The sequence below is a fragment of the Apium graveolens genome, chromosome 8, assembly GCF_009905375.1.
Source record: "Apium graveolens cultivar Ventura chromosome 8, ASM990537v1, whole genome shotgun sequence".
NCBI classification, from domain to species: Eukaryota; Viridiplantae; Streptophyta; class Magnoliopsida; order Apiales; family Apiaceae; genus Apium; species Apium graveolens.
In genome coordinates this window covers 195463969-195487087 of record NC_133654.1, presented here as the reverse complement: position 1 = coordinate 195487087, position 23119 = coordinate 195463969, and the positions used below count along the sequence as shown (strand labels likewise).

The window sequence follows — 23119 nt, the reverse complement described above, 5'->3', positions numbered from 1 at the left end:
TTTATGGCAATAAATTTTTTTTTATGAATATACAATTCTCTTCAATTTGTTCTTTTCTCTTCTTTTCATTTCATGTAAGCTGAGAAGAACAACCCTTCCAGAAGGGGAGGTATTGCCGAATGACTATCTATCTGTGTGATAGAAGCCGAGTAGGATACCAGCTATTGTTTAATTGCTTGTCAAGTACTAAAGGCTGGCCACCTTCTGTACTAACTATGCGATATAACAAGTGTTCATGATCATAGTGATCTCTCAACAAATTCTTTTACTTCTATTTGATTGATCAAATTTTGGAAAATAGAAACAACTGAAAAAGGAGTAATAAAGTGGTGGTAGTATGCGGAATGGGAACACATTCGTGATACTAAGGTTGACGTGGTTATTAAAAGGTTATAGAACGCTAACGAGCAAAAGTATAACCAGTATAATATTAGGAACGGAAGGTAGTAGCGATTACGAACTGGAAAAGAATGGGTATTGAGAAGCAAAAGTTCTAATGATTAGAAGTTATGATGAGAGTCTGTGTAATAGACTTGAAAGAATTTGGAATGATCACTTAATGCAGATTGAGTTATCTTACGACAATAGATCATATGTCATTATCGAGATGTCGCCTTATGAGATCCTTGAGGGAAGACAATGTCGATCTCCCTTATGTTAGGATGAAGTTATAGAGCGCAAGATGCTCGGACCCGCAGTAGTCCAAAGGACCAAGGATATGATAGATCTAATCAGAGGACGGATGGTAGTAGCCCAAGATGGACATGATAAGTATGTTGATTTGACACGAAAGGATAAAGAGTATGAAATAGGGGACCTAGTAATGTTATAGGTATCCCTTGGAAAGGATTCATGAGGTTCGGAAAGAAAGAAAAGCTAAGTCTACAATTTGTTGGACCCTTGGATATATTAAGACGTTTGGGAAGTTAGCATATGAGCTAGCCCTAACCCCGAACATGTAGCAGGTCGTAACGTGTTTCACGTATCAATGTTAAGGAAGTGTAATTCAGATGCCAAATAAATAGAGGCATATGAGCGCATAGATATGCAACCCGACGTAACCTATATGGAGCAACCAGGAAGGGTATAGATTAAGAAGGAACGAGTGCTTAGGAGAAGGGTTATCAAACTAGTAAGAGTTTGATGGTAGAACCACAATGGGGGAAAATTGACTTGAGAGTTAGAAAGTGCAATACTAAGAAAGTATCCCTATTCATTTCTATCTGATTCCGGGACGGAATCCTTTTAAGGAGGGGAGACTGTAATAACCCCAATTTTTGGAAATTTTTGAAACCCTTATGAATAGTGTTTTTGCTGAATGAGAAAACTGTTCATGCCACGCTATGTAGGGGTTCTGTTATTGATCTTATGGGATATTATTAGTACTCTATGTGGTATATAAGTGTATGTAAAGATCGTCAGAATCCAATTCCGAACACTTTGGTTTTTCCCGGAAATCCACAAGATACGGAGAGAATTGAGTATAAGGTAACAGGATAAAAAGGATTTAAATTAAAGGATTATAATAGAGGATCATAAAAAGGAATATAATGTATTGAGAAAGGTTAAGGGAACCTAAGTAATAAGATCCCGAGTATGATCCTTCAAACGATAAACGAGAACGAAAGTTAAGCGAACCGTATAACAGATCAGCGGTCATTAGGCAAGCGATTAGGAAGTTAATCAAAGGGATTAGTGGGAATGATGTCATCCAACCAATAGAAAGAGGACAAGGAAGGGAGGATGACATCATGAGGATGATATAAGCATGACATGGGAAGGAAGGAGGTGTGGTTGAATGAGAACCACACAAATTCAAGGGCAAGAAGGTAATTGACTAAAGCAAGCACAAAAACCAAGCAACCAAGCCAAGCAAAAATCATTTTCATCAAAAATCAAAAGCAACCAAGGCTTTGTTCTTGAAGCTCTCGGCTTTTCATCTTTTTCAAAGGAAGAAAAATCAAAAATCAAGTTCCAAGCATTGTTAAATCACAAGGTAATTATCTAAGCTTCCTTGTACATAGATATGGATATGCTATAAGTTTAAGCTCCTAATTCCTTCACAATCTCTTCCAATAAATCAAGGAAGAAGATGGTGAATAGTAACCTTCAAGAAATAACTTTAGTTTTCTTGAATTTTTATGAAAGATTAAGGTTATACAAGCAAGGATCAAGGTTCTTTAGGCATTCAAAGCTCTTGTGTTGTGTTAAAAAGCTTCAAGGAAGGTATACCATCTCCAAACCCTAGGTTCCTATATATTATAAGATGATTTTGATTAGTAGGATGATATTGTAGCTTGTTGTTGTGATTTAGAGTTTGGGATTTGGAATGGTAGTGAAATGGAATGGTAAATGTTGTGGTTTTGATTTAAAAGAACTTAAGTATGATTTAAGTTAAGTTTAGGCATAAGTATGGATGATTAAATTGAATTGGTTGGGATTGTTGTGATGTGATAAGGATGGATGTTTGTTGTATGATGGATATGAGGTTGGATTTGAGGTTGGTTTGGAATGGATTTGAATGGTTTAAAATATTGGAAATCGCGTAAACATAGCCGTCGTAACGTCCGATTTTCTTTGGACTGTTTTTGTGCATAGCATTAGGACCCGAGAACCCCCTGCTAGATTATGACCACTGCCATGTTTAGATAGCTCATGTTACGAGCTTCGTTTTGATATGTAGTTCGTTCGATTCCGATGCACGGTTTAGGAGAAACGACCGTTTCAAGTAACGGCGTTTCGCGAACGAAACTTTTCCCCTCGCCTTACTTTGAAACATAGGTTAAAGACCAAAAAGGGTTAATTAATGCATGAAACATTTATGGTAAGTGTGTTAGGCAGTTGGTAAGACACTCGCGAAGGAATCGCCTTAAAACTCATAAAGGTTAAATTATTAAAAATGGTGGAGCCGAGGGTACTCGAGTGACTTAAGAGAATCAGTAAGCGCAAAACGAGCGTTAGAGTCTGAGTTGGTTAGAGTATAGATTTACAAGTGACTTTGGTTTAATTCCAACTTACTTGTTGTTTATAGGTTACCAGACTCGTCCCGAGCCATTCGTAACCCCCAGTCGCTCAGGCAAGTTTTCTACCCGATATACTGTTGTTGTGATGTAAATATATGTATATGCATTATCTTGTGATAGTGCATGATTGTTATTAGCAAATTTTGCGATATATTGGAGCATGTTGATATGGTATATATGCATGTCTGTTTCGTAATCTGGTTATCTATCTGTTGATTTCAATGCTTATAGTTGCATAATACCTATGCTAGAAATAAGCAAGTAGTTGCGTATACCCTTAGTATAGGGGATAAAAGGTGAACATATTTCTAAACCGGGAGTCGATGTTCCCGAGTATATTATATATATATATATTTATATATATATGGATATAGTTTTTAAAACTATGGATCGAATAAGGTTTATTCGATACCTTTATTTTACTTAGTTGAATATTAATTTGAGTATTCATTCGAGGGCTTATGACTCAGTTTATTTTATTATTTGAATATTATTTGAATATTCATTCGAGGGCTTATGACTCAGTTTATATTATTATTGAATATTACTTGGATATTCATTTGAGGATGTATGACTCCTTTATTTTATGAATATTATTTATAGTATTCATTCGAGGTATTATGACTCCGCTTATTACTTAATAATATTCTTTATTGTATTAAAGAATAAGGTGTCGATAATCAAACTTACTTTTGATTATTCAAATAAAGATATTACTTTCGTATAAGTATATCTTTGATTATTTGCTATTCATTTCAAGTATAAGTTTTAATACTTCTACTTCAATTATTTTATAAAGATTATTCTTTATGGGAATATTATTTAAATAATAATATTCAGACATTTTCTAAATATTCTGGGGACTGATTTACTTCATTAAATCAGCTTCACTCCAAACATTCTTAAAAATGTTTTGCGAGTCTTCAAAATGATTTTTTTAAAAGTTAGAGCGGATCCCAAAACTCATTTTTTTAAGATCCTCCTTTCGAAGGGGATTTAAATACTCGCTCAAAACCTGAGGGATCCGGCTCTGTGGTGTGTTTTATATTCGCAACAAGGTTGCTGTTTTGATAAATGAATTGATTACTTACCCAACACTCGGGAAGTAAAATTCTTGGAACAAGTTAATCCATTAACAGGCATCGCCTGGGAAATATCGGTGAGTTCTCCTTTCCAAATAGATACGACTTCTTGGTGGAGCCGTATCAACAAGTTTCTACTTGGGGAAAGTGGGGACAAGCTTTACGTTTCAGAGTCATGGATTTCATCTGAACTAGGAGTGGCGTAAGTGGCCGAGTAGCGCCGGCCCAGCCTTATTATATTGGCCCAAATGGCCTGGAAGTTCCGCTAAGGCGGTCCATTCCTTAGGAGTTCAGTGTTCGGTTGACAAGTAAATCCGACAGGTTCTCCTCTACATGTAGAAAATGGTGGGGTTGTACTACTACGACTGATCATCGTAAGTGGTCTTCCTGGCGCGGCAAACTCCCGTAATGAGTTCATCATCCAATTGGATAATTTCTGCAACACTACCCAGAGCACTTCGATAGAAAGGCTACGGTTGGGCGATTGTTGAGTGTTGGCAGGGTCAAGTTTTCAAAATGATGTTTACATCAAATGAAGTATCTCGTAACTTCATTTTATTTTGATAATATTTTAAAGATTTAATCTATTCAAATCTTGCCTTATAGTCTCATCTATGTGATGAACTTTTGAAGCTAATTATAACTTGAACGGTGGTAGTTCAAGTAGTATTTGGGAAAGATATAAGTATATTGGGGTATCTTGTAACTTCATCTTTTAAACTTATATCTAATTAATAATTGTCTTATGAATGACAAAAATTTTCAGAAAAACGTTGAGACAAGGTTAGATATATGAGATCACCTTGCAACGATATTTTTTTTTTACAGTTATACACTGGGACTTTGTGTATATTGTGCATGGAAGAGGACTTCCAATATTTTGAAAAGTATATACATATATATATATATATATATATATATATACTGAATATTTTGCGACTTCATCGCATTAAGATATCAACTTGGTTCATTTCTTTTGACCAGGACTTTCATGAGTACTATGAGAAGGCTCATATATTGTTAATCATTATACATATTATATTGGTGGGCTTGCTGCTCACCCTTGCTTTCTTCTTTCATCACACAACATCAGATAGACAAGATGAACAGGACCAAGCTCCCAATTCGCGAGCGGATAGGAAACGTTCCGCAGCTTCCTATAGGCGTTGATGTCGCTGTAGCTGAGGTAGGAACTACCAATAGGCTAGGCTTTCAACTTCTGATGTACCAGATTTATGTATATTTATGAATTGTAATAATGGCAAAGAAATGTAAATTTAGTCAGAAAACCTTTTAAGGTGTATTGGCAGATAATTGTGGAATATAAGGACTTGTGATTATTTTTTTGGATGTTCATCTCTGAGACTATAACGTGTGGTGTGTGTGTTTATTGTGGGGTCACAGTGTAGAGTAGTTGACTAATTATTAAGATTGGATGTTATTAAGGGAAATGGAACTCGTGACGACCCGGATCCCCGACCCCGGATCTGGGGGTGTTACATATAAGTTATCATTGATAGACTAATTAAGTAGAGTATCTACCTAGTGAATAATTATTCTTTCTTATCAATAGATAGTCGTATTACTATACGAGGAAGGTTGCAGTGCAAGCATAGAATTTTAGTAACGGTGATGTCTGGAATGAAAACCCAGATTCGATTTTCGATGTCGAGGGAGTTTCAAAGGTGATTGTGTATAAGCTCGAGGAAGAGCATGGGTCCATAGAATGATGGACGGAATAGCAAAAAATATTTAAGCATGCAAAATGCGATGCGATAATACTTGATATTGATATAAATACATATGTTTTGTTCTCCTATGATAAACCTCTATAGTTCAGAGGTAGGTTCCAAGCCAGATATTTTGTGGCAGAATTTTTTTTTTCATATATACAATTCTCTTCAATTCGTTCTTTTCTCTTCTTTTCATTTCATGTAAGCTGAGAAGAACAACCCTTCCAGAAGGGGAGGTATTGCCGAATGACTATCTATCTGTGTGATAGAAGCCTAGTAGGATACCATCTATTGTTTAATTGCTTGTCAAGTACTAAAGGCTGGCCACCTTCTGTACTAACTATGCGATATAACAAGTGTTCATGATCATAGTGATCTCTCAACAAATTCCTTTACTTCTATATGATTGATCAAACTTTGGGAAATAGAAACAGCTGAAAAAGGAGTAATAAAGTTGTGGTAGTATTTGGAATGGAAACACATTCGTGATACTAAGGTTGACGTGGTTATTAAAAGGTTATAGAACGCTAACGAGCAAAAGTATAACTAGTATAATATTAGGAACGGAAGGTAGTAGCGATTACGAACTGGAAAAGAATGGGTATTGAGAAGCAAAAGCTCAAATGCTAAAAGCTATAATGAGAGTCTGTGCAATAGACTTGAAAGAAATTGGAATGATCACTTAACACGGGTTGAGTTTTCTTACGATAATAGATCATATGTCAGTATTGAGGTATCGCCTTATGAGATCCTTGAGGGAAGACAATGTCGATCCCCCTTATGTTAGGATGAATTTGTAGAGCGCAAGATGCTCATACCAGTAGTGGTCCAAAGGACCAAGGATATAACAGATCTAATCAGAGGATGGCTGGTAGTTGCCCAAGATGGACATAAAATGTATGTTGATTTGACACGAAAGGACAAGGAATGGGAAGTAGGGGACCTAGTGCTGTTATAGGTATTCCCTCGGAAAGGATTGATGAGGTTCGGAAAGAAAGGAAAGCTAAGTCTACAATTTGTTGGACCCTTGGATATATAAAGACATTTGGGAAGTTAGCATATGAGCTAGCCCTACCCCCGAACCTGTAGCAAATTCATAACGCGTTCCGCGTATCAATATTAAGGAAGTGTAATTCGGATGTCAGATAAATAGGGGCATAGGAGCGCATAGATATGCAACCCGACGTAACCTATATGGACCAACCAGGAAGGGTTATAGAGTGAAAAGGAATAAGTACTTAGGAGAAGGGTTATCAAACTAGTCAGAGTTTGATGGTTGAACTACAATGTGGGAAAATTACTTGAGAGTTAGAAAGTGCAATGCTAAGAGAGTATCCCTATTCATTTTCTATCTGATTCCGGGACGGAATCCTTTTAAGGAGGGGAGACTGTAATAACCCCAATTTTTGGGAAATTTTGAAACCCTTATGAATAGTGTTTTTGCTGAATGAGAAAACTTTTCATGCCACACTATGTAGGGGTTCTGAAATGGATATTCTGAGATTTTATTAGTACTTTATATGAGATATAAGTGTATGTAAAGATCGTCAGAATCCAAATCCGAACACTTTGATTTTTCCCGGAAATCCAATAGATACGGAAAGAATTGAGTATAAGGTAGCAGGATAAAAAGGATTTAAATTAAAGGATTATAATAGAGGATCATAAAAAGGAATATAATGTATTGAGAAATGTTAAGGGAACCTAAGTAATAAGATCCCGGGTATGATCCTTCAAACAATAAACGAAAACGAAAGTTAAGCGAACCGTATAACAGATCAGCGGTCATTAGGCAAACAATTAGGAAGTTAATCAAAGGGATTAGAGAGAGTGATGTCACCCAACCAATGAGAAGAGGACAAGGAGGGAAAGATGACATCACCACATGACATGGGCATGACATGGGAAGGAAGGAGATGTGGTGGCTTTCTAACCACACAAAATCAAGGGCAACAAGGTAATTAACTAAATCAAACAACAAAAATCAACCAACCAAAAGCAAAACAAGGCAAAACACAAAAATCTCTCTTCTTCTTCTTCATGCTCTCGGCTTCTTTTCTTAGAAATTGAAGATCCAAGCTCCACCACTTACTATTTAGCAAGGTAATTATCTAAGCTTCCCCATGGATAGTTACATACTTCCTATAAGTTTAAGCTTCTAATTCCAAGCCAATCTTTTTCTATAAATCATGGAAGAAGATGGTGAATAGTGTTTTTCAAGAAATAAAATTTGTGTTCTTGAAGTTTTGTTTAGATTAAGCTTGGATAAGGACTTTAAGGGTGATTCCAAGCCATTCTCTTGATTCTCCACTCTTCAAGGAAGGTATATCATCTCCAAACCCTAGATTTCTATGTATTATAAGATGATTTTGATTAGTAGGGTGATATTGTAGCTTGATGTTTATGAGTTAGAGTTTGGGATTGAAATGGTATTGAATCGGATTGGTAAATCTTGTTGTTTTGGTTAAAAGAATGTAATATAGTTAAATTCAAGCTTAGGCATAAGTATGAATGTTAAAATTGAATTGGTTGGGGTTATGATGTGATAAGGATGGATGTTTGTTGTATGTTGGATTTGAGGTTGAATTGGGTTGGTTTTGAATGGTTTTAAATTGGGAAATCGCGTAAACATAGCTGTCGTAACGTCCGATTTTCTTTAGACTGTTTTTGTGCATAACATTAGGACCTGAGAACCCCCTGCTAGATTATGACCATTGCCATGTCTAGATAGCTCGTGTTACGAGCTTCGTTTTGATATGTAGTTCGTTCGATTCCGATGCACGGTTTAGGAGAAACGACCGTTTCAAGTAACGGCGTTTCGCGAACGAAACTTTTCCCCTCGCCTTACTTTGAAACATAGGTTAAAGACCAAAAAGGGTTAATTAATGTATGAAACATTATGGTAAGTGTGTTAGGCAGTTGGTAAGACACTCGCGAAGGAATCGCTTTAAAACTCGTAAAGGTTAAATTATTAAAAATGGTGGAGCCGAGGGTACTCGAGTGACTTAAGCGAGTTAGTAAGCGCAAAACAAGCGTTAGAGTCTAAGTTAGTTAAAGTATAGATTTACAAGTGACTTTGGTTTAATTCCAACTTACTTGTTGCTTATAGGTTACCAGACTCGTCCAGAGCCATTCGTAACCCCCAAGTCGCTCAGGCAAGTTTTCTATCCGTTATAACTGTTGTTGTGATGTATTGGTGTATATGCATGATCTTGCGTTAAATGCATATTTGTTATAGCAAATTCTTGCGATATATTGTAGCATGTTATATGGTATATATGCATGCCTGTTTCGTATTCTGGCTATATATATCTGTTGATTCAGTTGATAATACCTATGCTAGAGGATAGCGATAATTTGCATATACCCTTAGTATAGGGACCCAAAGGTGAAAATATTTTCTAAAACCGGGAGTCGAGGATCCCGAGTAGATTTTGTATATATGGATATATATATACTTATATATATATGGTCATAGTTTTCAAAACTATTAATCGAATAAGGTTTATTCGATAACTTTAACCTTATTTTATTATTGAATATTATTTCGAATATTATTCGAAGGCTTATGACTCCTTTATATTAAATGAATATTATTTTGAATATTCATTCGAGGGCTTATGACTCTTTTATATTATTTATTGAATATTATTTGAATATTCATTCAAGGGCTTATGACTCTTTTATATTATTTATTGAATATTATTCGAATATTCATTCGAGGGCTTATGACTCCTTTATTTTATTTAATGAATATTATTACGAATATTCATTCGAGGGTTTATGACTTCTTTATTTTATTAAATGAATATTATTTTGAATATTCATTCGAGGACTTATGACTCCTTTTATTTTATTATTTGAATATTATTTGAATATTCATTCGAGGGCTTATGACTCAGTTTATATTATTTAATGAATATTATTTGAATATTCATTTGAGAATCTATGACTCCGATTATTTGCTGAGTTATATTCTTTATTTTATTAAAGAATAAGGTGTCAATAATCAAACTTATTTTCGATTATTCAAATAAAGATAGTACTTTCATATAAGTATATCTTTGGTTATTTAATACTCGTTTCAAGTATAAGTTTTAATACTTCTACTTCAATTATTTTTATAAAGATTATTCTTTATGGGAATATTATTTAAATAATAATATTCAGACATTTTCTAAATATACTGGGGACTGATTTACTTCATTAAATCAGCTTTACTCCAAACACTCTTCAAAGTATTTTTGAGTCTTCAAAATGATTTTTAAAAGTTAGAGCGGATCCCAAAACTCATTTTTATATTTAAGATCTTCCTTTTTAAGGGGATTTAAATACTCGCTCAAAACCTGAGGGATCCGGCTTTGTGGTGTATTTTATGTTCGCAACAAGGTTGCAGTTTTGGTAAATGAATTGATTACTTACCCAACGTTCGGGAAGTAAGTCCATCTATTGAGTCGGCATAAGCAACATGGGCTCAGTGGGCGTCCATGATAGTGTAAGTGGCTCAGTGGGAGTCCATCAAATGCATAAGTGGCTGAGTGGCAGTCCAGCATAAGGTCCTATTACGACCAGGGTGATGACCAGTGGGGAATTCGTCCATCTACTAGTAGAAAAGGTTACTTATGGGTATCTTTGCCTGATCAGCAAGATATCTGGTTTATGCCAAAATTCTTTTCCGTTCCAAAATTTATTGGATGTTTCAAACTCTGTTCATACTTTACATGATAGAGGTTTTCAGGAAATGTATAAAGAAGATGTATATGTGGATATATATATATATATCAGAACTTAATGAAGTATATCATAACTTCATTTCCTTTAATAATATTTTAAAGATTTAATCTATTCAAATCTTGTCTTGTAGTCTCATCTATGTGATGAACTGTTGAAAGCTCATTATACTTTGAATAATGGTAGTTCAAGTAGCTTTATATTGATATAAGTGTAGTGTAGTATTTGGTAACTTCATCTTTTAAACTTATATCTAGTTAATAATTGTCTTATGCATGACAAAGATTTTTAGAAAAACGTTGAGACAAGGTTAGATATATGAGATCACCTTGCAACGATATTTTTTTATACAGTTATACACTGGAACTCTGTGTGTATTATGCATGGAAGAGGACTTCCAATATTTTGAAAAGTATATATGTATATATACTAAATATTTTGCGACTTCATCGCATTAAGATATCAAACTTGGTTCATTTCTTTTGACCAAGACTTTCATGAGTACTATGAGAAGGCTCATATACTATTAATCATTATACATATTATTTTGGTGGGCTTGCTGCTCACCCTTGCTTTCTTCTTTCATCACACAACAACAGATAGAAAAGATGAACAGGACCAAGCTCCCAATTCGCAAGCGATTGGGAGACGTTCCGCAGTTTACTAGAAGCATTGATGCCGCCGTAGCTGAGGTAGGAACTACCAATAGGCTAGGCTTTCAACTTCTGATGTACCAGATTTATGTATATTTATGAATTATAATAATGGCAAAGAAATGTAAATTTATTCAGAAAACCTTTTAAGGTGTATTGGCAGATAATTGTGGAATAAAATGATTTGTGGTTATTTTTGGATGTTCATCTCTGAGACTATAACGTGTGGTGTGTGTGTTTATTGTGGGTCACAGTACAGAGTAGTTGAGTAATTATTAAGATTGGGTGTTATTAAGGGAAATGGAACTCGTGACAACCCGGATCCCCGACCCCGGATTTGGGGGTGTTACAATTAACTCAGTTCATGAGCAACTTTCAGCGTTCGCAGCAACCTGTGCCAGCCACTTATCATCCCAACAATCGCAATCATCCTAATTTCAGTTGGAGCAATGCTCAAAATGCTGTTCAACAGCCTTATCAGCAGTATCCAGCTAAGCAGTACAACCCCCTGGTTTTCAGCAACCGCAATATGCACCAAGACAGCAACTTCAGCTGCAAACAAGGTAATGAAAAATCTGAATTAGGGGAGTTGAAGCTAATATGCAAGAGTCAAGTTATTTCTATCAAGATCTTGGAAAATAAAATTGGAAAAATTGCCAATGCCTTGCTAAATCATCAACCTGGTACTCTACCTAGTGACACTAAAGTGCCAGGAAGGAAGGAAGCCAAGGAGCAGGTAAATGCAATCACTTTGAGGTCTGGAAAGGTTGCGAATCCCGAACAAACTCAAGCATTGACTGAAGAAGCTGAGGTTGAGAAAGAAGTAGAGCAACAAGAAGTAGAAGTGGAACCAAGGAAGACTACTGTTGAGCACACTCCTCCTAAGGGTGATACATGGGAGAAATAGATCTATCCTCCACCGCCTTTTCCTAAGCGGTTGCAGAAGAAAAAGGTGGACAAGCAATTTGAGAAGTTTTTGGAGGTGTTCAAGAAACTTCATATCAACATACCTTTCGCTGAGGCTCTTGAACAAATGCCTCGTTATGCAAAGTTTGTGAAAGGTATTCTCTATCAGAAAGTGAAGCTAGATGATTTAGAGACTGTTGCTCCCACGGAGGAATGTAGTGCTGTACTGTAACAGAAGTTGCCTCCGAAGCTTAAAGATCCAGGAAGCTTCACTATTTCGTGTACTATTGGAAAAGTGTCTTTTGACAGATGCTTATGTGACTTGGGATCTAGCATCAATCTGATGCCTTTGTCAATCTTCAAGCAGTTAGACTTACCTGATCCAAAACCGACTTATATGACCTTGCAGTTGGTCGACCATTCTATTACATATCCGCGAGGTATTGTGGACGATGTCTTGGTCAAGGTTGATAAACTCATCTTCCCTGTTGATTTCGTCATTCTTGATTTCGAGGAGGATAAGAAGATTCCCATAATCTTAGGAAGACCTTTCTTGACGACTGGCCAAACCTTGATAGATGTGCAGAAGGGTGAGCTCGTAATGCGAGTACTGGATCAGGATGTAACTTTTAATATGTTTAATGCTATGAAATTTCCTACGGAAAATGAGTAGTGCTTAAAGGTGGACTTGGTCGATTATGTGGTTACTTCAGAACTTGATTAATTGCTAAGGTCCGATGCCTTAGAAAAAGCCTTATTGGGAAATTCAGATAGTGAAGATGATGAAGGTGAAGAACAATTACAATATTTGAATGCTTCTCCCTGGAAGAGGAAGATTGATATGCCTTTCGAGTCTCTTGAAGTGGAGGAATTGAACAAAGCTCCAAAATGCCTCAAGCCATCTATTGAGGAAGCTCCCACTCTTAAGCTTAAGCCTCTACCTGAGCATTTGAGGTATGCATTTTTAGGTGATGCATCTACTTTACCTGTTATTATTGCATCTGACCTTTCAGGTAGTGACGAGGAAAACCTCCTGAGGCTTCTAAGAAAGTTCAAATCGGCAATTGGTTGGACTATAGCAGATATCAAGGGAACCAACCCTTTTTATTACATGCATAAAATTCTGCTAGAGGAAGGTAGAAAGCCTACAGTCGAGCAACAAAGAAGACTTAATCTGATCATGAAGGAAGTAGTGAAGAAAGAAATTCTTAAGTGGCTAGATGCAGGGATCATCTATCCTATTCGACAGTTCATGGGTAAGCCCGGTTCAATGTGTGCCAAAGAAATGTGGAATTACTATAGTAGCAAATGAGAAGAATGAGCTTATTCCTACTAGAACAGTCATGGGGTGGAGAGTTTGCATGGACTACGGGAAGCTAAACAAGGCCACTATGAAATATCACTTCTCTTTACCCTTCATTGACCAGATGCTTGATAGATTGGCTGGTCATGAGTACTACTGTCTTCTTGATGGCTAGTCGGGATACAATCAGATTTGTATCACTCCAGAAGATCAGGAGAAAACTACCTTCACTTGTCCATTTGGTACTTTCACCTTCAGACGAGTTTCTTTTGGTATGTGTGGTGCGCCAGCCATATTTAAGAGATTTATGATGGCCATCTTTTCGGATATGATTGGCTAGAATATGGAGGTGTTCATGGATGACTTCTCTGTATTTGGCGATTCTTTTGATGAATGCTTGCAAAATCTTAAACACATTCTCAAGAAGTGTGTTGAAACCAATCTGGTTCTCAGTTGGGAGAAATGTCACTTTATGGTGCGTCAGGGCATTATTCTCGGGCCCAAGGTTTCTAGTAAGGGTCATGAGGTGGACAAAGCCAAGGTGGGGGTCATTGAAAATCTTCCTCCACCTATTTCTGTTAAGGGAATTCGTAGTTTTCTTGGTCATGCGGGTTTCTATAGGCGTTTCATCAAAGACTTCTCTAAGATTTCGAAGCCATTATGCAGTTTTCTAGAGAAAGACGTCCCTTTCAAGTTTGATGACGAGTGCCTTGCAGCTTTTGAAATATTGAAGAAGAGTTTAATCACGGTGCCTGACATAACTGCACCTGATTGAAATGAACCTTTTGAGATGATGTGCGATGCAAGTGATTATGCAATTGGAGCAGTTCTTGGGCAGAGGAAGAACAACATGTTTCATGTGGTCTATTATACTAGCAAGACCCTAAATGGTGCTCAACTGAATTACACTACTACGAAGAAAGAACTTTTGGCTATTGTCAATGGTTTTGAGAAATTTAGATCTTATCTACTTGGGACTAAGGTGACAGTTTTCACTGATCACGCGACAATTCGTTATCTTGTCTCAAAGAAAGACTCGAAGCCTAGATTGATTAGATGGGTTCTTTTGCTTCAAGAATTTGAACTAGAGATCAAGGACAGAAAGGGGACTGAGAATCAGGTCATTGCTCATCTCTCGTGTTTAGAGAACCCTAATGCTACTTTATTATATAAGGCATTGATAAATGAGTCTTTTCCTGAAGAGCAGCTGTTTGGAGTGTAAGAAGCAGAACCGTGGTTTGCAGACATTATGAACTGCCTTGTGAGTAATATCATGCCTCCCGACTTATCTTATGCTCAAAGAAAGAAGTTTCTACATGAAGTAAAGTGGTATATGTGGGATGAGCCGTTTCTGTTTCGACAAGGAGCTGACCAAATCATCAGGAGATGTATTCCTACAGCGAAACGGGGGGGATCTTACGAGATTTCCACTCAACGGCTTATGGAGGACATTATGGTGGAGAAAAGATAGCAGCTCATATTCTACATATAGGTTTCTTTTGGCCAACCTTGGTTAAAGATGCTCACCAATTTGTTTTGAAATGTGATCGATGTCAATATGTGGGTAATATGTATAATTGGGCTGAGATGCCTCTTAATGTGCTTCTCCAGGTTGAGGTCTTCGATGTTTGGGGAATTGACTTCATGGGGCTATTTATCTAATCCCGTAACAATCGGTATATCTTGTTGGCAGTTGATTATGTGTCAAAATGGGTTGAAGTTAAGGCGTTGCCAATGAACGATGCGAAAGTGGTGCTTAATTTTCTTCATAAGTAGATATTCACAAGATTTGGAACTCCAAGAGTCATAATCAGTGATGAGGGGTCGATTTTTGCAACCACAAGTTCACTACTATGATGCAAAGGTATAATGTGAATCATCGTATTGCTACGACTTATCATCCTCAAACGAATGGCCAAGCTGAGGTATCTAACAGCTATCAAGCATCTTTTAGAGAAAGTTGGGTGTGCATCAAGGAAGGATTGGTCTTTGAAGCTTGATGAAGCTTTTTGGGCGTATCGAATAGCATACAAGACTCCGCTAGGGATGTCACCGTATCAGTTGGTCTATGGTAAGGGGTGTCATTTGTCGGTGGAGCTGGCGCATAAAGTGTATTGGGCTTTGAGGAAATTGAATCTGGATTTGGATACAGCTGGAAAGAAGAGGATACTTCAATTGAATGAGCTCGACGAATTTCGACTTCAAGCTTATGAGAACAACAAAATGTACAAGAAAAAAGTCAAGAGGTGGCACGATCGGGGTCTAGTGCTCAAATCATTTGTGCCAGGGCAACAAGTTCTTTTGTTCAACTCCCGACTCCGTCTTTTTCCTGGAAAGTTGGAGTCAAGATGGTCAAGGCCGTTTATTATCAAAATAACGTTTCCACATGGAGCGGTGAAATTTTTTTAGAATGATCTGGGCCAAGCATTCAAGGTGAATGTTAGAGGTTGAAGCATTACTATGGTGACAGGGCAAACCGTGAGGTGGTTAGTGTCGTTCTATTGTCCATTTGAGCTCAAGGTTCTACGAGGAGCTAGCGACGTAAAAGAAGCGCTTCTTGGGAGGCAACCCAAGTTTGTTGTACAATAGTAGGTAGAGGAAGCAAGAAGATAGGAGAAAAACACAAAAAAATTAGAAAAAGAAAAAAATTCAGGATTGACTACAGAAGCCTGGTGCGCCCGCGCTGTCCTAGCGCGCGGACGCGCTGAAAACACAGAAACACGGCGCCCCCACGCTGTTCCAGCGCGCGCCCGCATCGGTTTGGCAGAAGTAGCGCGCGCCCGCACTGTCCTAGCGCGCGTCCGCGCCGTGGTCCTGACTCAGAAAAAAAATAAAGGCAGTTTTAAGGGGGAAAATCGGGAATTTTGCTACAAAATCAATTCCCAGCCGAATTTTACTCCCCCACATCCCAAATTTCCCTCTCCAAATCAAACCCATTTCTGCCATTATTCCCATAATCGAATCCCACTTCTATTCCATATATAATTCTCTTTTCACCACGTATATATACATACACCTCATACACAAACTTCTTCACCACTTCATAAATTCTCAAACACAAATTCTCTCTCAAACACAACTCTTATTCTCTCTACTCAATTCCAATGGTACCCAAGAGACAAAGAACACAAGTAAGCAGTAGCACCACTGATTCTTCAAGTGTGGGTGGTGTAAGGCCAAGGTTCTCTACTCCCGAGGCTGAAGCGGAGTATACGAGGCTTCTCTCGAAGCCAATCATCAAGGAGCGAGGTTTTCTGCCATCAGGGAAGGATGGTAAGCTATTGGAGATGATTCAGGAGATGGGATGGGTTTCTTTTTGTGAGGAGCCCGCTACGGTACCCATGAGTGTTGTTCGTGAGTTCTATGCTAATGCAAAGGTAGAGAAGAATGGTTTCACGGTGGTTAGGGGGATGAAGGTGGAGTATAGTGCTGGATCGATAAGGAGGGTAATTAATCAGCCTGCGAAAAAGCCCGGTCAAGACATTTGGAATGATAAGACTCCAGAGTATTTTGACTTGGATTTGATTGTTGCTACTCTATGTGCGTCTAAGACTCGGTGGAAATTCAAAAGGGGCACAACTGATTATGCCACATTCTCTGCTTCTTGTATGAACAGATTTTCCCGTGCTTGAAATGCCTTTATTTGTGCTAATATCATGCCATCGTCTCATATGCATGAGGTTACTGTGGAGCGAGCATGTTTATTGTGGGGCATTCTTAAAGGTGATAATGTGGACATTAGTAGGATTATTCATCATGGTATTATGAGATTTTTGAGAGGGAGCTCTACGGAATTTATACCCTATGTGTCCATAGTTACCAGGTTGTGTGTGGCAGTTCGTGTTCGTTGGACCGCACATGAGCAGCTTCAGCTCCCTAGTTCTGCCATTGATAGTTCGATTATATTGCACATGGTAGAGTGGTATGGTGGTAAGCCCGATCAAAAGGGGCTTGGTTATTCGTTTGATATGCTTCCGGGAAAGCATTCAGCTGATCAGTATTTTACTGGTGGTTCAAAGAAAGCCCGTGAAGCAGGTTGGAGAGCTCAGTTGGGTGAGGAGATAGAGCCGTCTCAGTTACAGGAACGTTCGAAGAAGGGCATGATGCAGTACAGGCGTGTGGCTAGGAGGATGGATATGATGCATGACATCCACAACAGGTTTGCACGTGATCTCACCCAGACATTGGGGACAACTTTTAGAGCCACCAATGTTGACATCCAGTGGCCAGTTTTTGGTGAGGATTCCGTGTATCCGCCTCCGGACACACCTGACACTCCACCAGTTGTGGGTGAGGAGTCTGATTCTGATTAGGTATGCCTGAATTCCTTACTATTACCTTCACTGAGGACAGTGAATATTTTAAGTTAGGGGGTAGTAGGTGAAGGAATATGTTTTGTGTGAGACACATGTAGTTGCATATTCATGATAGTTTAGTTCATATAGTTGCATATTTTGCCATGTAGTTTTTTTTTGTTTTATTTTCGGTAGTTTTTTTATGTTAGTTTGTTCATATAATTCATGCATTTGCATTATAACATGATCCCTTAGATGATTTTTCCAGTTGATTTGAAATATTGATGCTAGTGTAGTGATATCGTATTTAGTGATGTTAAGCCTTATCGAATTAGTTTGCATGCTAGAGACAATTGTATTTCACTAAGTCATATAGGTTTCTAGAGTGCTAGATCATGATCATGGTTTGTTTGTTTGTCGAGGTTTAATTGCTTGTTTATATTTAAAATTTAGGATATTCTCATAATAATAAAATAACATGGATTTTTAGAAATTGGAGAAAAAATTGATTTTAGTGGTAGTTGTTGTGGCTAAGTGTCAGATGGCTAGTAGCCGGCTCATGTTTATATGAGTAGTCTAGGGTTGAACGAGATGGAGCGAAACGTACTCGTTCAGAAATTGAAAAAAAAGAGAAAAGAAAAAAAAATTGAAAAAAAGAAAAGAAAAATTGAATAAGTGTTATGTATAATTGATCACGGGTGGGCTCTTTAGTACTTGTGTTATTAAGTTCTTAGGGGACTTTGTGCCTAGTGACCTAAGGCTTTTATAGTCTGGGATCCGCTAACCTAACGCTCGCTACATGGGTATTATTGTATAATTCTTTTGTGGACCTCACGTATTACACGATCAAATAAACATATTTGTTTTATTTTGTTTGAATAAAAGCATGAATCCATATAAAAATCCAATATAAGAATTGAAGTGTTATAAGTTATTTTGAGTCTAGCTTTTTATTTTATTTATAACCTTGCGATTGCCTTGTTGAGCAGTGAGTCATGATTATTGATCTAGTTGCGATAGTATATTTGTAAGCATTTGCACACACGTACGTCTCTAGTTTGTAAATTGATTTGCATGATTTGATTGATCTTTATGCGAGTAACTACATTTGTTGAGATGTTACTCATTTATTGGTTTAGTTATTCTATTGGGATCATTGCATTCATATTAGTTGCATTCATGCATTTTTATTCTTATTCTTTGAGTCTATTTATGCTTGAGGACAAGCATTATTTCAAGTTTGGGGGTATGTTGAGTGGCATTTATGACACTTTATAATGCTCTAATAAGCTTTGAATTGATGCGTTTGTACTCATGTTGTTAAGTGTTTTAACGTGTTTTCTAGTATTTTTGCATTTCAGGCATTATCTAGGTAATCAGGTGATTTGGCATTGTTTTGGTGCTAATTTTGTGTCAATGTAGTGTTGGAATAAAAGCTTGTGGAAAGTCGGCTCGAAGTAGTAAGGAAAAGAAGAAAATTTGAAATTTTCAGAAGTATGGCGTGCCCGCGCTGGTCAAGCACGCGGCCGCGCCAGAATGTCAGAAAGGCAGCGTGCCCGCGCCGGGTCATTTTTGCAGAATCCTGATTCTATTCTAATTCGAATTGGAAGACTTGTAGATTGCATGGGGCTGCTATATAAACAATTCTAGGTCGTTTTTTATATGTAATCAAGTCTGAGACATATCAGAGCGCAAGGAGAAGACGACAAGAGACCTATAGCACCATTCAACAAAGGCGAAGATGATTTAGTTTATTTTTGTGAATCTTTATTTTAAGTTGTAATCTTGGATGCTCGTTTCTTATTTTGTTGAACCTATACTCGTGTGTTAACTTGGTTTTGTTTATTCGTTATAAAGACTATGTTTGTTATACCATGCTTTCATCGGAACCCACGTTGATGATGAGTTCGATTATGGGCTAATCGTTACCGTGGAGTTCTAACGGATTTATTTATGGATTTCTTTAGTTAATTTGTTTCGATGCCTTAGTATGTGGTGATTATATGATAACCTAGTGTTGGTTGTGCGTATTCGTCTTATGAGCGTCGCGAACTTATAAGATAGTGTGTTAATCTTTAATGAAGCGACAGTGAATTTAAGGATTTAGAACTTGCCATGCTAGCATAGGTTCATGTGTTAATTGTTATGCATGATTCGTAGGTAATTTTAACCATCTTACTTGCCCTATGAAATCAAGATAGATAACTTGTGCTTAAACCGTTATGTTGTCAAATTCTATAGACATATAGGGTCTCAATATAATTGGTGTCTTCAGCTTCTATCTATTTTGTGGATGTCTGGTAGTATGGTATTCGTGCAACGAAAGTTGGCGTTTATCAGTTTCGTGTTATCTGATTAGTGTCATCACCATTACATGCTAAGGTTAAGAACAAAAAGGCTATTGAATAAATTATTTAATGAAGTTAGAATCCCATGTTTGTCATAGATATTAATTCAATCATCTTTAATCTCCTAGTTATAATTGTTAATTTAATCCTTAGTTATAAACAACCTCAATTTGTTATCGTCTTAGCCTTGAATAATAACCATACATTATTGCTTAAGTGCATAAATTAATTAGTTAACCAAGCCAGTCTTTGTGAGAATGAACTAGAAAAAATTCTATATTACTTGCGAATGCGTATACTTGCATGTATTATAGCGCGTGTTTAGCGACTAACAACTTCCAACGCAGGAGGATGTTCAAGTTGCTATTCTGGAACCTGTTAAGCAGAATGTAGACCTTATACCTAATACTGATGGTACGACATCCTCACAGACTACTATTTCACTAGAAGTTAATTATCCAATAGTTGGTCTTGTTCGAAGATATGGTCAATATTATGAGCCAAGGCATTCAAAGAGGCTAAAAAAGACCAAATATGGTACCGATGGGCATAAATGCGTAAATCATTAATAATATATTAGTTCAATCTAGTGGTAGTATGGAAACTATAAAGATATATTATCCATGTTTGGTTTTATGTAATTATGATGAAGACTAACTTGTATGCATAATATCTTTACTATTTTAGATTTTGGTTTACCAGCCTGTTGGTTTTTTTGGAAGTGTGCTTGGGACCTTGTTGTTTTAACAATTATGCTTGAATTTTGTTTTACGCAATTGGTTTTTGAAATTTGTATTATCTTGTGTGAATTAATTGGCTGGCAGGGAAATATTGTTTTAATTTGTTGTGTCAATTAATTGGCTGGCAGGGAAATATTTTTTTAATTTATTGTGTGAATTAAATTGATTGACAGGGGCAATGTATAAATTTAAATAAAGCATGGCAAAAAATTACACGAGAAACGCATTTTAACATGTGTTTTAACCACAAACGCAATTTTTATTTACGTTTCCGATGATACAAACGTGTCACTACCATGCGTTTCTGTTACAACACAAGTTTTTAATGCATTTTTGTCTTTGGAAATGAATTATTTTAATGTGTGTGTTTGATTTCACTCCCTCACTCCTTGTCCAACTTTAAGGTTATTACATTAATTGAAATGCCACTGCATTTATATACTACACTTCAGATAAAATTTTAATGACATAAGAAAATGAACAAACCAACAGAGATAATTTTTGAAGTAGATAGACAGAAGATAATTTTCCAACTTTCAAATATTCAATATTTCATAGCAACTTAAATTAAATTACAGAGTCTTCCACATTCATAGTAACTTAAAACTTAATTTAATATTGAAGGAGCTGATTGATTTTCTTCCCGTGTGGTGCTTGAAAATCCATTTCATTTCTAAACCTTGTTGTTTTCCTTCTCCCCTTCTTCTTTTGAATATCCTCATCATGAACAAGCTTTGGAAAATTAATTGCAATTGGCCAACATGGATCACCTTTGTTAGGAATTGGTTCGAACACACCGCTATAAATATTTGAGACATTTTCCAACTTATAACAATCGTCAACAAGATTATCATATCTCATTTTCACATACGCGCAACAAGATATGACATGAGAGCAAGGGATATGATAGTTTTGCCACTTCCCACATGTACAAGTGGACTGACGTAGCCGAATAGTATGGTTGTTTCCTCCTTTTAGTCCATCTTTTCTTATAGTTACTTGAAATAGCCACGTGTCCCTATCAAATAATTTGACTTGATATCGGCTTGCACGTGCTATAGCCCGATTCAATTTCATAGTGCCATACTTGGTAAAAATACCTCCATTGAGAGACTGTGTTGCTATCTCCACATGCCTTGCATCAAAATAATCAATGACCATTTCAAACAACGATATAACCAAGGAAGTGATAGGAAGATTTCTTGCATTAACTATTGTATTATTCCAACTCTCGGCGTGGTTTGTGGTCATGATCCCATACATTTCCCCCAATCATATGCTAAATTCCACTCCTCCAAAGCTTTATCTTCAAACCATTCAGTTGTCCTTGACTCTATTTCCACTAATTGGTTCCATAACAATTCAAAATTTTTAGGTTGCACTTGAGAAGCCAATTTAACCAAATCTTTCTTCAAGCCCTTTTTCCTATGTGCATTAGCGAAGTTTGTAGCGAGGTGCCTGATGCAGAACTGATGGTGATCATGTGGCTCACACTATCCCGTCTATTGCATAGTATCCATGATACCAGCATGTCTGTCAGAAATGATAGAAATGCCATGCCTCTTACCTGCTACAAACTTCCTCATTCGATTCATGAACCACCCCCAACTAGACACATTCTCGACTTCAACAATAGCTAATGTCAGTGGAAGAATGTGAGTAAATCCATCCACTATTATGGTACTCAATAATACACCAGGATATGGCCCATAAAGATGAGTCCCGTCTATCCAAGTTGACCGGCCTACAATGCTCAAATCCATCTATGCTTAGTTTGAAATCCCAAAACACTCTCTTGAATGTCATTACCTGTTGAAAAAATTTAAATGACATTAATTAGTCAATAGTTAATTTTTTTTTTAGATTTTAATAATTAAACTTTAGGGTTCAATATATCATATTTGGGTTTCAGAAGATAGGTAAACTGATTTAGGGTTTAGGGTAGAGGATTTAGGGCTAAATCCTAGAACCTAAACCCTAATTGAATCTAGGGTTCAGAGCCTTTAGGCCCTAAACCCTAGGAACCAAACTCTTGACCGTAATTTAATTTTTTTATTAATGGTTAGAGTTCAATATATCCAATTTGGGTTTTAGAAGATTGGTACACTAATTTAGGGTTTAGGATTTAGGACCTGTTTAGGATTTAGGGCCTTTAGAGCATCTCCAACAACTTCTTAATTCATTCCCTAAATTTAATATAAAATATTGGATCTTAGTAACTTAAGACATCAATAACTATTCCCAACTCCAACAATATTACCTATATTCATTCCTTATACAATATTTTATCATTAAAAAGTAACAT

At 36.8% G+C, this 23119-nt stretch overlaps 1 protein-coding gene across 1 annotated transcript; it reads right to left on the bottom strand.

Annotated features, from left to right (window-relative positions):
* Positions 1–21426: 21426 nt before the first annotated feature.
* Positions 21427–22077, bottom strand: LOC141680234 (uncharacterized). The gene has a single exon (XM_074486518.1). The coding sequence runs from the start codon at positions 22075–22077 to the stop codon at positions 21427–21429; it is 651 nt and encodes a 216-aa protein (XP_074342619.1).
* Positions 22078–23119: the final 1042 nt, after the last annotated feature.